This window comes from Panthera uncia (assembly GCF_023721935.1).
Source record: "Panthera uncia isolate 11264 chromosome B2 unlocalized genomic scaffold, Puncia_PCG_1.0 HiC_scaffold_25, whole genome shotgun sequence".
NCBI classification, from domain to species: domain Eukaryota; kingdom Metazoa; phylum Chordata; class Mammalia; order Carnivora; family Felidae; genus Panthera; species Panthera uncia.
The window spans coordinates 16,983,087-16,997,472 of NW_026057581.1; the positions used below are offsets into that span (position 1 = coordinate 16,983,087).

Here is a 14,386-nt window from a genome sequence, read left to right on the forward strand (position 1 = left end):
GAAACAATGTGTGCAAAGAAAAAAATTTTTAAAACCAAAGTCTCTCTTAATTGCATCAAGCAACGAAAAAGAGATAGCAACTGGGATAGCAACTGCCATATATATATATATATATATGGCAACCGAGATGTGTGTGTGTGTGTGTGTGTGTGTGTATTTAATTAGAATCATCATATATTTCAATGTATATTTATTTTCTGGCATTTTGATTCTTAACTCAATAAAGAGTATCTACCAGAAAGACCTACATCAGACCTCCAACATCGTGCACAGCAGTTAACGTGCTCTCTAATGTTGGGAACAACTCAAGGATATTGCTATCACTGCTACCATTTAAAATTGCATCACAGGGGCGCCTGGGTGGCGCAGTCGGTTAAGCGTCCGGCTTCAGCCAGGTCAGGATCTCGCGGTCCGTGAGTTCGAGCCCCGCGTCGGGCTCTGGGCTGATGGCTCGGAGCCTGGAGCCTGTTTCCGATTCTGTGTCTCCCTCTCTCTCTGCCCCTCCCCCGTTCATGCTCTGTCTCTCTCTGTCCCAAAAATAAATAAAAAACGTTGAAAAAAAAAAAATTAAAATTGCATCACAAATTTCTGCCAATGTAAGAAGACAAAGAAGAAGAAGAAGAAGAAGAAGAAGAAGAAACAGGTAGACTTAATACTGGGAAGGAAAAGACAAAACTGTTATTTATAGATAATTACCACAAAATGCGAGGTATAATATACTATGAAACTACTAGGAATAATGAAAAAGTTTAATAAAATCCATATACATGATCAAAATCATTGTTTTCTTTTATACTATCAACAACAACACAGAAATACACTTTAAAAATCCCTGCCATTTGCAACTACGTGGATGGAAACTGCAGGGTATTATGCTAAGTGAAATTAGTCAGAGAAAGACAAATATCATATGACTTCACTCATAGGAGGCCTTTAAGAGACAAAACAGATGAACATAAGGGAAGGGAAACAAAAAATAAAAACAGGGAGGGGGACAAAACAGAAGAGACTCATAAATAGGGAGAACAAACTGAGGGTTACTGGAGAGGTTGTGGGAGGGGGGATGGGCTAAATGGGTAAAGGGCTTTAAGGAATCTACTCCTGAAATTATTGTTGCACTATATGCTAACTAACTTGGCTGTAAATTTTTAAAAAATAAAAAATAAAATAAAAAAAAAAAATAAAGTAACTCTACCCCCAACAACTACACACTGAATCACATTGCCTTGAGTTGTTTCTTTTGTAGCTCATGTAACTTGTAAAAATTATCTTATTTCTATATTTGTTTACCTGTTTGTTTCCCCAGCCAAATAAAAATCATAAAGGAAAGGAAAAAAACATCCCATTCCCGGTAAGCACAAAGAACTCTTTAAAATACAGAGCAATAAACATAACATGATATGTGCAAGACTTACATAAGAAACACCTGTATTAGTGAAATAGGGACACTTGGGTGGCTTAGTTGGTTGAGCGTCCAACTGATCCCACGGTTCGTAAGTTGGAGCCCCACATCCAGCTTGCTGCTGTCAGCAGGAACCCTGCTTTGAATTCTCTCCCTCTCTGTCTCTGTCCCTTCCCCTCTTGTGCTCTCTCTCTCTCTCTCTCAAAAATAAATAAACCTTAAGAAAAATATATTAGTGAAATATGGGCGCCTGGGTGGCTCAGTCGGTTGAGCGTCCGACTTTGGCTCAGGTCATGATGTTGCAGTTGACGAGTTCGAGTCCTGCGTCAGGCTCTGTGGTGATGGCTCAGAGCCTGGAGCCTGCTTCGGATTCTGGGTCTCCCTTGCTCTCTGCCCCTCCCCCACTCACGCTCTGTCTCTCAAAAATAAATAAACATTTAAAAAAATTTAAAAAATACTAGTGAAATACATAAATGAGGACCTGAATAAATAGATGTATTCCAGAGTGCTGTTGTCAAGGTATAATTACCCCCAAATTAATCAATATGAATTCTGTGCAAATTCCATCAAAATCCTAACAGGATGTCTCAAGGGATTTGATAAACTGTTTCTAGCATTTGCCTGAAAGTGAATGAGCAAAGATTGCCATGAAAATGTTGTAAGGGATTCTTTGTCCTGTGCAGAGCAGAGATCTACTGTAATTTTTGAAATACGGTTTTGGCACATGAATAGCCCCAAACATCAATAGAACAGAGTAGATTCAAGAAAAAGACCCCCAAATATTGAGAATTTAGTACATAATCATATTGGCATTTCAAAGCAATGGGGGAAAAGATGGTATTTTGGGATAACTGGCTTTCCTTAGCAGAGTAAAAATTTAGGTGCCTACCTGAAATAAATTATAGATATTAGATGTACACACACACACACACACACACACTAGGTGCCACAAAATAAATTACAGATGGCTGAAATCCTGAAGAGTTAAACATAGAGGGAAAAATAACTATGAAAGAAAAAAAAATACAGGAAAATTTTTGTATCTTTTGTGTGGGGAACATGTTATAGGTGAGGTTCTCCCAAAACCAGGCTCTGAAATGGAAATTTGTGTGCAAGGGAGCTCTTCAGATTCAGTACTTATGGGGGAAGAGAAGGGATCAGGATTAGGTAAAGAAGCCGGGCTGAGATACAATTACAATGAAGCCTCATCCAGGCACTGGGTGCAGGCTGACCCCCATGGGGGAGGTGACCGGGGATGCAGGGTGGCTCTCTTAGGCTGAGAGTGACCCTCAGAGAGGGCTGCCAGCTTCAGTCCCGAGGAGATCTCATTTGTGCAGTGCACAATCCACACTTGAGCAGCATGGATCAATTTCTTCTTGTACATTTGGGCAGCAGCTCCTCCAAGATCCCACAAGTATCTTTTCTTAGGGAAAACTTACAAAGGGAAGATTAGTAGAATGACTTACAGCTTCCACTGCTGCCGCTGGTCTTGAAGCCATAACTGATACTCAGTGTCTCCTTCTCTTTCCCAGTCCAGATTCCCCGTGTCCTTCACCAGAACCCCAGCGAGTTTGGATGGCTTACTTGTTGAGGTGAGCCAGACCCTCATCTGAGGGTCCGAGCCTCTGATCACTATGCACTTCTTTTTTTTAATTAAAAAAAATTTTTTTTAACGTTTATTTATTTTCGAGACAGAGCACAAGTGGGGGAGGAGCAGAGGGAGAGGGAAACACAGAATCGGAAGCAGGCTCCAGGCTAAGAGCTGCCAGCACAGTGCCCGACGCGGGACTCGAACTCACGAACTGCGAGATCATGACCTGAGCCGAGGTCGGACACTTAACCGACTGAGCCGCCCAGGTGCCCCCGATCCCTATGACTTTTCATGCCATGGCTATTGTATTCATTTGTCCTCAAAACCGAATAAGGGGGGGCGCCTGGGTGGCTCAGTCGGTTAAGCAGCCAACTTCGCCTCAGGTCGTGATCTCGCGGTCCGTGAGTTCGAGCCCCGCGTCGGGCTCTGTGCTGACAGCTCAGAGCCTGGAGCCTGTTTCAGATTCTGTGTCTCCCTCTCTCTGACCCTCCCCCGTTCATGCTCTGTCTCTCTCTGTCTCAAAAATAAATAAACATTAAAAAAAAAATTAAAAAAAAAAAAAAACCTGAATAAGGGACATAGATGCTTGCACATTCTGCAGTGCCAGAAAATAAGAAAGCGTTCAAGGAAAAAGCCCAACAGTGATGGGAGTGTGTCGAAGAGAGGCAGGAACGACGTGAAAAGAATTACCTCTGGCCAAAGCTGAAACAGTTGGGGGGGGGGGGGGGAAGAGGGGAGGAGTATTGGATTATAACCTGAAGTTTAAAATAAATATCTACGAGCCTCACTGATATAAATATTCGAATGAACTGGGGGAATTGACAAATCTCTCTTTTAAAAAGAAGTTTATTTTTCTTTATTTTGAGACAGAGATAGAGAGCAAGTGGGGGAGAAGCAGGGAGAGAGAGGGAGACAGACTCCCAAGCAGGCTCTGTGCTGTCAGCGCAGAGCACGAAGCGGGGCTTGAACTCAGGGACCATGAGATCATGACTTGAGCCGAAATCAAGAGTCGGACGCTTACCTGGCTGAGCCACCCAGCTTCTCGGAGACAACTCTCTTTTATAGAAGAATTCCAAATAATTGATGTGGGTATTCTACTCTAAAGAAGGTGGGGCTCAACTCCCCATTCCTTATATACAGGCTGCGAATAATGATTTCCTTCCAAAGAGTACTTACTGAGTGGAAAGGGGAAAAAAGAGTAACCTTACAGTGGAGAAACATGACAAACATTACTTAAGTCAGGTGATCAAGGTTAACCTCAACTCTGATAAGTCATGTACCCTTGATATGATGTACCCTTGATATGATGTGATGGAAATGGCACTTAATCTCTGTGGTCTTCCTCCTCCAGTCTAACCATGAGCAAAACATTGGACAAAACCACGGTGGGGGCGGCGGCGGGGGGGGGGGCACTTTACAAAACACCTGACTAGTACACGTCAAAATCGCCAAGGTCATCGAAAACAAGAGAAGTCGGCAAAACGATCATAGCCTGATGACCAAATGCCATGTGGCCTGCTAGATGGGATCCTGGAATCAAAAAAAGGACATTAGGTAAAAATTTAGGAAATCTAAATAAAATGTGCCATACTAATGTAATATGTTGATAGCAGGGGAAGCTGAGTTAGGGGGTATATGGGCACTTTCAGTGCAACCTGCAATGTGTCTGTAAAACTATTCTGAAATGAGAAGTTTATTTATTCTTATGTATTTATTTATTTTTTTAAGATTTTATTTTTAAGTGGGGCGCCTGGGTGGCGCAGTCGGTTAAGCGTCCGACTTCAGCCAGGTCACGATCTCGCGGTCCGTGAGTTCGAGCCCCGCGTTGGGCTCTGGGCTGACGGCTCGGAGCCTGGAGCCTGTTTCCGATTCTGTGTCTCCCTCTCTCTCTGCCCCTCCCCCGTTCATGCTCTGTTTCTCTCTGTCCCAAAAATAAATAAAAAACGTTAAAAAAAAAAATTAAAAAAAAAAAAAAAAAGATTTTATTTTTAAGAAATCTCTACACCCAGCCTGGGCCCGAACTCACAACCCCGAGATCAACAGTTGCACGCTTCACCAACTGAGGCAGCAAGGTGCTGCTTTGCACATATTTAAAATAAATTAAAAAAAAATGCTAGAAGAATTATCTTGTGAAGCTTGGTCTTTGGTGCATATTACCCAACTATCGAATAAAGATACACCATAGCCCCAAAGGTGGAAAACAATATATTAATTTATTTCCAAGACAATAACATGGAACATCATGAAAAACAAGGATGGGTTTAGAAGTTTCAGCCATCCCTGGAGGCTAGTGGAAACCCACTTGCCCAAACACTACAATCTTCCAATATTAAGGTTTTTAAGACACAGAGATGGACCAACGACAGACATGTAAACATCTTCTATTCCCAAAGGCTTCTCGTTCTAGAGGAGAACGATCCAGTGTAAAACGTGTCTTCTTCTCAGGTGGGGTCATTTAAAGAAGTTGAAAGAAAAGATGATTTTTAGACTCATTAGCTCCAGATGGGTTCCTTATGCTTCAACCCTTTACCACTTTGCACAGTTCTGTCTTTTTCAGTAGCTGGACAAAAATAAGGCTTTACTTCAAAGGCATTCCCTTAAATACAACGAACATTCAACAGACACAGTGAGAGGAAAAAAGGCAAAACCGTGTTAAGGGTATCATTAGCTGTAGTTAACTTTTTTTTTTGGTGAGAATAAATAAATATTAAGGAACTCAATGGATGTAGGAATACAAAAGTAGACTTCACATTTTTCTGACGTGATAGGACATTTTCTCGTATTAACACTGACACTGCTCTTAAAACCTACCCTCTCTGGTATACTAACTACGGCTTTATTTCACCTTCTCAGGAAACTGAACTAAGAAGACCAATAAGAACATCCCAATCCTCAGAGAACTTGTTTCCTAATGCTTATCAACAACCTCTCTAAGCCTTGCTTAATTTATCTGCAAAATGGGGGTAATCGTGTGAGCCTCCCAAGAGTGTTTGTAAGGTTTTAATGCAATGAGCCTGTTAACAGGCCTCAGCTTCGGTCTATTCCTTCCCTTCTTTCTTTGGAATGGTCTCTGATTTAGACCCTCATTTCTGACTACTCAGATCCCTGGCCGGACAGCCCAAACTACGACCCTGGATGTGAATGCGTTAAAATACAAGCAATCTGTGAGATTCTCTAGAGCAGCCTTCCCCACATGGATGCTATTATCAAGAATTTCAGACGCAAGTAGCTTCTGTCTTACTTTTCTCCCTGTCTCAAGCACATATCTGGTGTGTAACAGACGCTCAAGAAATATTTACTGTGTGCTGAGGGAACGAATTGGGTAAGAGAACGGGACAAGGGATAAGCGACAGAGAAGCTCACTCACAGCTGAAAGCTCTTAAAAATCTAGGCACTCTTATCAGCACCAAGCATTGTAAAGCTACTCAGAAAATACTCTGGAGTCCTTAAAGTGTCTCGGCATAGAGTCTGGATTCCATTTTGCAGGTAAGATCACTTTGGTGGGGGGTGGAGGGTGGTGATCCAAGAGGCGAGTGATTCATTCCTGAGGGTTAGAGACTTGGGAAGAGAGCCATGCAACAGCACCTCAGTTCTAGAAATATCTTCCTTCTGTGGGAACTTTTTAGCATTCGCCATGGAAAACAATGGAAGAGGGACCAGAGTACATTCTGACCCACAAGAAAGGTCCTGTTTCCCTGGGGTCCCTTTGCCGAAGCAGCCGCCAGTGACTGCTGTCTGATAGCATATCCCGACTCTTGTTAACGACTTTACATTCTGTACAGACCTTCAGACACGGTAAGCTCACTGTGCTCGTGTTGAAACTCAGGAAACACGATCTAGTTCTCCATTCTAGCAGCTCAGGTTTTAAAGGAGATTGCTGAGGTGCCCAGGAAGCTGTTTCTATGCCCGGGGGGCCGCTGAGCAAAGAGGAGGGGTATCCATGAACGCGTGGCTATGGGTCTGGCATAAGAGATTCCTTCTCCGGGGAAACACAGTTCCTATTTTCCTAAACAGTATTATCTATAGCTCTCCTTTCCGTGAGAGCATCTCTCTCTGATGAGTATCTGGTGCAAAGGTCTGACGCCAGTTCCACTGGCCAGGGATCCGATCACGAGCCCGACGTGGAATGACCGTTAAGAGAAGGCCAGGATGCCGAACGTGCCAGCATCGACCTGCGCAGCCCTCCTGATTGCACAGTTCCCAGTGCCCGGCGGGGGTTGTAACACATAATAACCCGGCCAGGTCCTGCAGCCGTGACCTCGCGGCTACAACCGTTACCGTAAGCGGGGCCGGGTTCTCTCACGAAGAAAAGGCCGCGGCTGCCCTCCGATCACGGGTTAGAGTGGCTCAGAAGTACCAGCTGGGCTGGATCACGGTTTCGCTCTGATTCAGGGTTCTTTCTCGAAGCCTCAGTTCCAGGCATTCCACAGTGAGGGGGTACGTAGTCAGCTCAAACTTGTTAGCAAAGAGGCTGGGCGAATTGATCAACCACTTCAAGTCCCCGTTTCCATAGATACAAATGCCGTGTACGTAGCGGCCTGCAGAGGAGAGAAGAAACCGTCAGAACATGCCTGGTCTGGAAAGCTGGGGGTGGTGAAGGGGCGCAGCGGCAGAGTGGGGCCTGTCTACTGAGTAGCTAACGCTGTGCCCGGTGCTCTGGGACTCCGTATGACACGGGGTCGTGTCGGCCCGGCCCACAAGGAAGTGAAACCCCTTCTGGAAAGCTAAGGGGGACACATTGGTGCTTGAACAACAGGAGGGTTCAATGATATGAGGCAAAAGCGGCCACAGGCATCGTGAGACGATTCATGTGTTCTGGCCTGAGGGTTATGGGTAGGAAGTTCCATAAGCGGACGGGTGGGAGAGGTCTTTCTGGGAGGCACCGGTCAGACCTCTTCTTTGAGCCGGGGCTTAGTCTCTCCAAGTGCTTACGTTCGTCTCCTCTTAGAGGAGAATCAACCCCACTGATGTGACATGTCTCCACACGCCAGCTTGACTCCCCTCCCAATCCCTGCCACGTCTTTCCCGTGACACCCACATCACTCCTATTTTTTCAGCGCCCTGGGAATTTCTCCCCCTTTCTCTCACAGCCCCCACCCCTGGTAGCAACTCTGGCAGCTGCACCTTCAAGATCGTCGCAGAATCTGATCGCTTCGCACCGCGTCCGCTACTCCCGTCCCGGCCTGTGCCACCTCTATCTTCCTGCCAGAACTGTCACAATAACAACTGGGTTCTACTGTCCCCACCTCCGCCTGTTGGTATGTTCTCAGCACCACGGCCACGGGGACTGTTCTGCTCGCAAGCACACCATGATGTCGCCTCATCTCATGTGCACGCACAGCCCAAATCCCAGCAATGGCATCGAAAGCTCCTGAGTCTGGCCTTTGACCTCCGGCCCCTTGCTCACCTGATTACAATGCTTCCCAACGCTGCTCATTCACTCCGGCCGCAGTGGCCTCCTTGCTGCCCGCCCCCCAACCCCCCCACCGCACACCAGGCATGTTCTACCTGAGAATCCACATAGTTCTTCCTCCCCAGGCAGCCCCCTTCCGTCAGCTTCCGCCAGACCTCTCGCAGACTCCCTCTCTCACCACCCCAGGTATCTGCCTCAAGGCCGAGTTCTCAGGGAGGCCTCCTCTGACCCCCTTCCGCCTTCCCCAATTCATTTTTCTCTTGGCTCTCACTGCCAACGGATAGATTGGTATGTCAGGGCCACGAACGCAAATATTTGGCTTATTGTCTTTCTCCCTGGCCTGGGATGGAAGGTCCAAAGAGCTGGAACCGGAGGCCCTTTTGCTGTCCTCTCTGTCCCAACCTGCATCCGGGACAGTTCCTGGGAAGTATTAGGTGTTAAATTAATAGCTGTTGAATGAAAGGATGGAGACGAATGAGTGGAGAGTTAGTGGAAGGACAGAACTTGGCCGGCGGGGGGGGCGGGGGGAGGTGGCATCAGGGGCATGGATGGTGGCTTCATTTGGGGAAAATGTGCAGGGGGCAGATTTTCTCTACAAGAGAGAATTTGGTTGGCAAGGGGGTTAGAAAAGGAATGGGAGGAAGTTGAACCTCTTTTCTAGAGGTTTCTTGGCGCGCACTGGAAAGACTACGGTTGACTGACTTAAACTGAAGGGCTGGGCCTTTTTTAATCCCATAAATAGGGAGAGTCTTTGAAGAGTTTTGAATGGAAGAATCAGAGGGTAAATTGGGCTTTAGCAGCATTAGTTTTACAGAGCTTTGCAGGGTACAGTTAGAAATCCACCACGAGGCCACAGTAATAACATAGACCAGAGAGCTGGTTCCAAGTTCATGGCGTTGGCATGAGTGGGAAAGGAAGGGTAATCGAAACAGAACAGAGAGAGGCTGACAGGATTAATGTCATTAATCGTGATTCATTTAATACAGCTGGCAGGAAGCACAATAGAGAGGGGAAATGGATGGGGGACAGAAGCCAGAGTAGTGGGCAGTCGGAGATAACTGGGGAGTGAGAACGGAATGCAGGTGCATAAGGACACCCATGCTTAAGAAAACAAAGTGGAGAGACCATTTCAGGGCGCGTGAACTAGAGGCTCACAGACAACGGGGTCTTCAGGCTACAGGCGATCATGACACTGAAGGAGAAGGAAAAGGGCCAGCACGAGGGCACCACTGGGACGCAAGAAAACAAGGGGATCCCTTAAGGGAAACCCGCACATAACCGAGACCCCGGATGGGGACCCTGGTTGTGGGGATGGGTGACTTTTCCTTCTCGGGACAGGAAGGAACAACGAGAAGCATGTGTCCAAAATACCCTGAGATGGTGGAAGGGGACGGCATGACAATCCGGTAAGGGGATTTGGGTCACGTGTCTTGAAAGTTCTTCCTCAGGTTGAAACTGTTACCTTTTGGGGTCCGAAAGGCCGTTTGGGCATAGGATTGAGAGTTCAAAGCAAGCAGGAAAGATGAAAAGAAGTACGTCGGGAAGGGCACCGGGACAGTTCTGGAACAGTCCCCAGCAATGCTCTGGTCAGGGAAACACAAATGGCCAAAAGCAGATGGTGGAAGTGATTCCATGTGTGAGTTGGCCTTGTAGGGTCAAATGGCAGGGGAGCCTGGTTTGTTCGTGAGAACAGCAGGGGACGGCTGATCCAGTATAGAGGCTGGAAAAGGAGTCCTCAGAAGGATGCTAGCAGAAGGAGGAAGCTGGGACCGTTGAAACTCTGGCAATCCCAATTTTATTTTATTTTATTATTATTTTTTTTAACGCTTATTTATTTTTGAGACAGAGAGAGACAGAGCATGAACAGGGGAGGGTCAGAGAGAGGGAGACACAGAATCTGAAACAGGCTCCAGGCTCTGAGCTGTCAGCACAGAGCCCGATGCAGGTCTCGAACTCACGGACCACGAGATCACGACCTGAGCCGAAGTCGGCCGCTTAACCGACTGAGCCACCCAGGCGCCCCAATCCCAATTTTAAAAAAGCAAACACATCGGGGACTTAGGTGGCTCCGCCGGTTAAGCAACCGACTCTTGATTTCGGCTCAGGTCATGACCTCAAGGTTCGTGGGTTGAGCCCCGCGTCGGGCCCCACACTGCTTGGGATTCTCTCTCTCCCTCTCCCTCTGCTCTTTCCCCCTCCTCTCAAAATAAATATGTAAACTTAAAATAATAATAATAATAATAAAGCAAACGCATTTCAAACAACAACACATTTTAGGTGTGGGATATAGCAATAAACAAATTGGTCAAAAATCCTAACCCTCTTGGGGCTTCACTTCTGTTCTGGGGAGAAAGACAGTAAAGATATAAAGTCTGTAAGTCAGTGAAGAAAACCAGCCGAGTAACAAGAAATTGTCACCAGAGATGGGAGCTCCAAGTTCCAGACCGTAGAGCTAGAGTATTCTCTGTGATTCTAAGGGCCTATAAAGTTGGTGCGCATCCACGGGTTTGGAACAAATCCACCACTCACGACCAAGGGGGAAAGGTCCGGATTGTACTCCAGACTTGCAAGCACTGTTCTGCCTCCTCTGGGTTATGTCTTTTCTTTTCCCCATCTAGTGGTTTGGGGGACAAACTATTTTTAGGTTCGGAACCATATCAGGCTTTCAGATGTTCATCGGCATCACAGGCACTAAGAGAAGAAAAATGAGACATTTGTCTCAGAGGCTTGGGCTACCCAAGCTGTGTACCCTCTGCAGGTTCCTGGCTTGGAGCTACTCTCATGGGCCCACCTGTCGTGTGATAAGTAAAGGTCCCTATAAAAATGGAAACCTGACCAGCTGGTACCTTGTCTATGGGGTAGGGCCTGGATACAGGTGAGGACAAGGAGAATGAGAGTAAGGTTCTAGGGAGGGGCAGGGCTTGGTGCTGACACACAGAACAGAAGCTTCCGTGGTAGAGGCCAGAGGCGCAAAGTAATGACGTCACAGGGGTCCCTGCCGTGGCGGCTGAAGTCTTCCAGTGTTACAGCTGGAGAGGAGGTGGAGAAGCAGATCAGGTGACCACAGCAGTCCCACAGGGAGGACGACAGGGTTACAGGAGGACTGTGGAAAAGGCAACACATCTCAAGTATTGGGACCTCGACTAATGGCCATGGTCTCTTTTCTAAAGAAGTCCCCCAGAGATCAAAGAGCAAAGCAACCTTCTCTCCACTCTCTTCCTGCTCCAAGGAGGGCAGGCTGTGATGAGAATGCAGGCAGGGGGCGGGAGATGTCCTCTGGGGAAAATGTGGGCTGATTAAGGTAAAGAGATGAAGACGCTGAAGAGCAGGGTGTACGGGACGAGAGCGTGTTACCATCTTCAGCGGATGGGGACCTCAGGAAGACACGAGAAGGGGGTGGGGTGTAAATCTGAGACAGAGCCTTTAAAGAGGAAATCAAGTGAAAATGAGGTCACACAGGATGGGCCCTGATTCAATATGGGTGGTGTCAGTATAAAAAGAGATTGGGACAGAGACGCACACAGAAGAAAGAAGACCACATGAGGACCCGGGAAGAAGGCGGTATCTCTAAACCTCTCAGAAGAAACCAAATCTACAGCCACCTTGATCTCGAACTTCGAGCCTGCAGAACTGGGAGGGAATAAGTTCCTGTTATTTAAGCCATCCGGTCATTCATCCTAGTGAATGAATACCATGCTGAGTAGGTACCAGACAGTGTGAATGGAACGTATGCCAAGGGCTGATAAAAACACTTCTTTAGAAAGTTCTATCGCAGGGTCGCCTGGGTGGCCCGGTCGGTTAAGCGCCCGACTCTGCGTTTCGGCCCAGGTCGCGATCTCACGGTTCTCGGGTTGGAGCCCTGTGTTGGACTCTGTGCTGGCAGCGTGGAGCCTGCTTGGGTCTGTGGTGAGACCATGACGTCACTTCTCATCCTGACCACTTCCCCTCCTCACCACCGCACTCCCAAAAGAAAGAGAAATAAATCATGTGAAGACAGCAGAAACTAGCAAGAAAATACCATTATAAGTCGAGCCCACCTCTCAACCCCCTCAGGAATCATGAGCTGGAGCATGTCGGCGAGACCCCGAAGTCTCCTTTTCAAGGCCCATGTCTTCAAGCCTCTAGCTACTCCGGGAACTCGGATTGTTTTAAATACACAAGCAGTTCTCTCCGCGAGAACCCCTGTATTCCACAGCTACCTCCATGCCAACACCAACAAGCAGTGTGGCCTCAAAGAGTGAAGTGAGTGCCTCACCATGGCAGCCTCCGTGTTTATCTTCCATGTCCATCCACTTTATAGCCCTGAGGTTACCGGTCCACGACGCATTTGGCATGGAGCCCGGGACACCTGGAACATTGATAAGGGAGAAAAGCAGACATGAGAACCAAGACAGCAGGGTGTCGATTGCATCAGTGAAGCCTCCACATCATGTTCACTTTTTCACTACGTTATCTTTCGCGTTAGATTTTCCATCACTGGTGCAAGACCTCAGAAGCTCGTGGTGTGAGTAGCTGGTGGTTATGAGCTCTGCCTTGCTACCAGTAAAAATACATACGCACATATAGGTGTTTTTTCATAATGTGTGCCCAAGCCTGCAAAATAGAGGTTAAGAAATACCGTAGCAGGAAACCGTAATGCAGATGGACAAGTTGAGGAGTTTTGGGTCATCTCTCAATGGCCTTGAGCTGAATTCACTTTCAATCCTAATATCACAGCTATTTCGGACTTTCCATGTGACCTCGATCTTAAAATGAAAGCTCAGGAAACAGGCTACCCTAGGTGCTAAGCACTAATTAAGTGAACTTGCAGTATGAGGCATACAGAAGGGAAATATCTTGCTTACTACATATAAACTCAAACAAATCCCTTAACACACGATCCTTCTTTATTTGTTAAAGTGCTTCTTGAGCATTTGGTGTTGCCGAGCATTGTGTGAGGCCCTGGGAACAGAGAGAGAGGAGACAAGACGTGATTGCCGGTCACCCAAAGAAGATGAACAGTTGACCCCAAGCAGGAAGTTGTGAGCTTTGAGTTTTTCCTAGGAAGACTGGTGTGCCCTGACCTCCCCAACTTCTCTATTTCTTTCAGGTGTTCTTTTGGCCAGACGTTTAGTTGCCGACCCACTACCCAATTAGTTACCGGATTCACCTCTGAAAAGTAAGAAGCCTTGGAAAGAGGAGAGGACAGCTCTAGAGGTCACCATCTTGCTAAGCAGGGCTTTTCCTCCTTGGCATTATTGACACTTTAGGCTGGATAATTCGTTGTTGTAGGGCCTCTCCCGGGCATTGTAAGAGAGCAGCATCCCTGGATTCCACCCACCAGATGCCACTAGTACACGCCCCCCAGTTGTGACCATTAAAAACATCTTCCGGTGTTGCCAAATGTCCCCGGGGTCGGGGGTGGGGGGGCAGAACTGCCCCATTTGAGAAACACTGTGCTAAACTATTTTAAATAACCCTCTCCATCTCAGTAACTTTTGCCTACTCCTATCGAATAGTTTTACCCCAAGGTTCCCATTATTGGAAAATAAGTACGTGGGAATCAAATGCAAATACAACAAAAGAAGAAATATTTTGCTTCATAAGAGCTCCGGCAATTTTCACCAGTGCGCAATGCAATCTGAATGTGATTCTAATGTATTGACACAGGTATGACATGTGTACCCAAACGGTAACAGTCCCTCCCTACAAGATCTGGTAGGCTGAATAATACCACTCCCCTCGACATATGCTCAAAGAAGTCCGAGTCCTAATCTCTGGAACCTGATAATATGTTATGTTACAGGTGAAAGAGAATTCAGTTTGCTAATCAGCTGACCTTAAAATAGGGAGATTATTTTGAATTATCAAGGTCAGTGCAATGCAATCACAAGGGTCTTTAACAGTGGAAGAGGGAGGTAAAGAGTTAGTCTTTTTTTTACTATTTAAAGGTAGAGGAATGGGGTAAGGACCACGGTCATTAGAAGCTGAAAAAGGCCCA

General features: G+C 46.6%; 1 protein-coding gene and 1 long non-coding RNA gene across 2 annotated transcripts in view; one reads left to right on the forward strand and one right to left on the reverse strand.

Annotated features, from left to right (window-relative positions):
- Positions 1 to 14,386, forward strand: part of LOC125939580 (uncharacterized) — a 256,118-nt gene that overhangs the window by 174,780 nt on the left and 66,952 nt on the right. The window lies entirely within an intron of this gene.
- The window catches only part of GCNT2 (glucosaminyl (N-acetyl) transferase 2 (I blood group)), a 32,920-nt gene continuing 23,962 nt past the window's right edge, over positions 5,429 to 14,386 (reverse strand). The window contains exons 2-3 of the mRNA XM_049655058.1: positions 12,662 to 12,754; positions 5,429 to 7,531 (exon numbers count right to left, since the gene is read on the reverse strand). Coding sequence (XP_049511015.1) covers positions 7,341 to 7,531; positions 12,662 to 12,754 — 284 coding nt within the window. The 3' untranslated portion in view covers positions 5,429 to 7,340. The remainder of the gene's footprint in view (positions 7,532 to 12,661; positions 12,755 to 14,386) is intronic.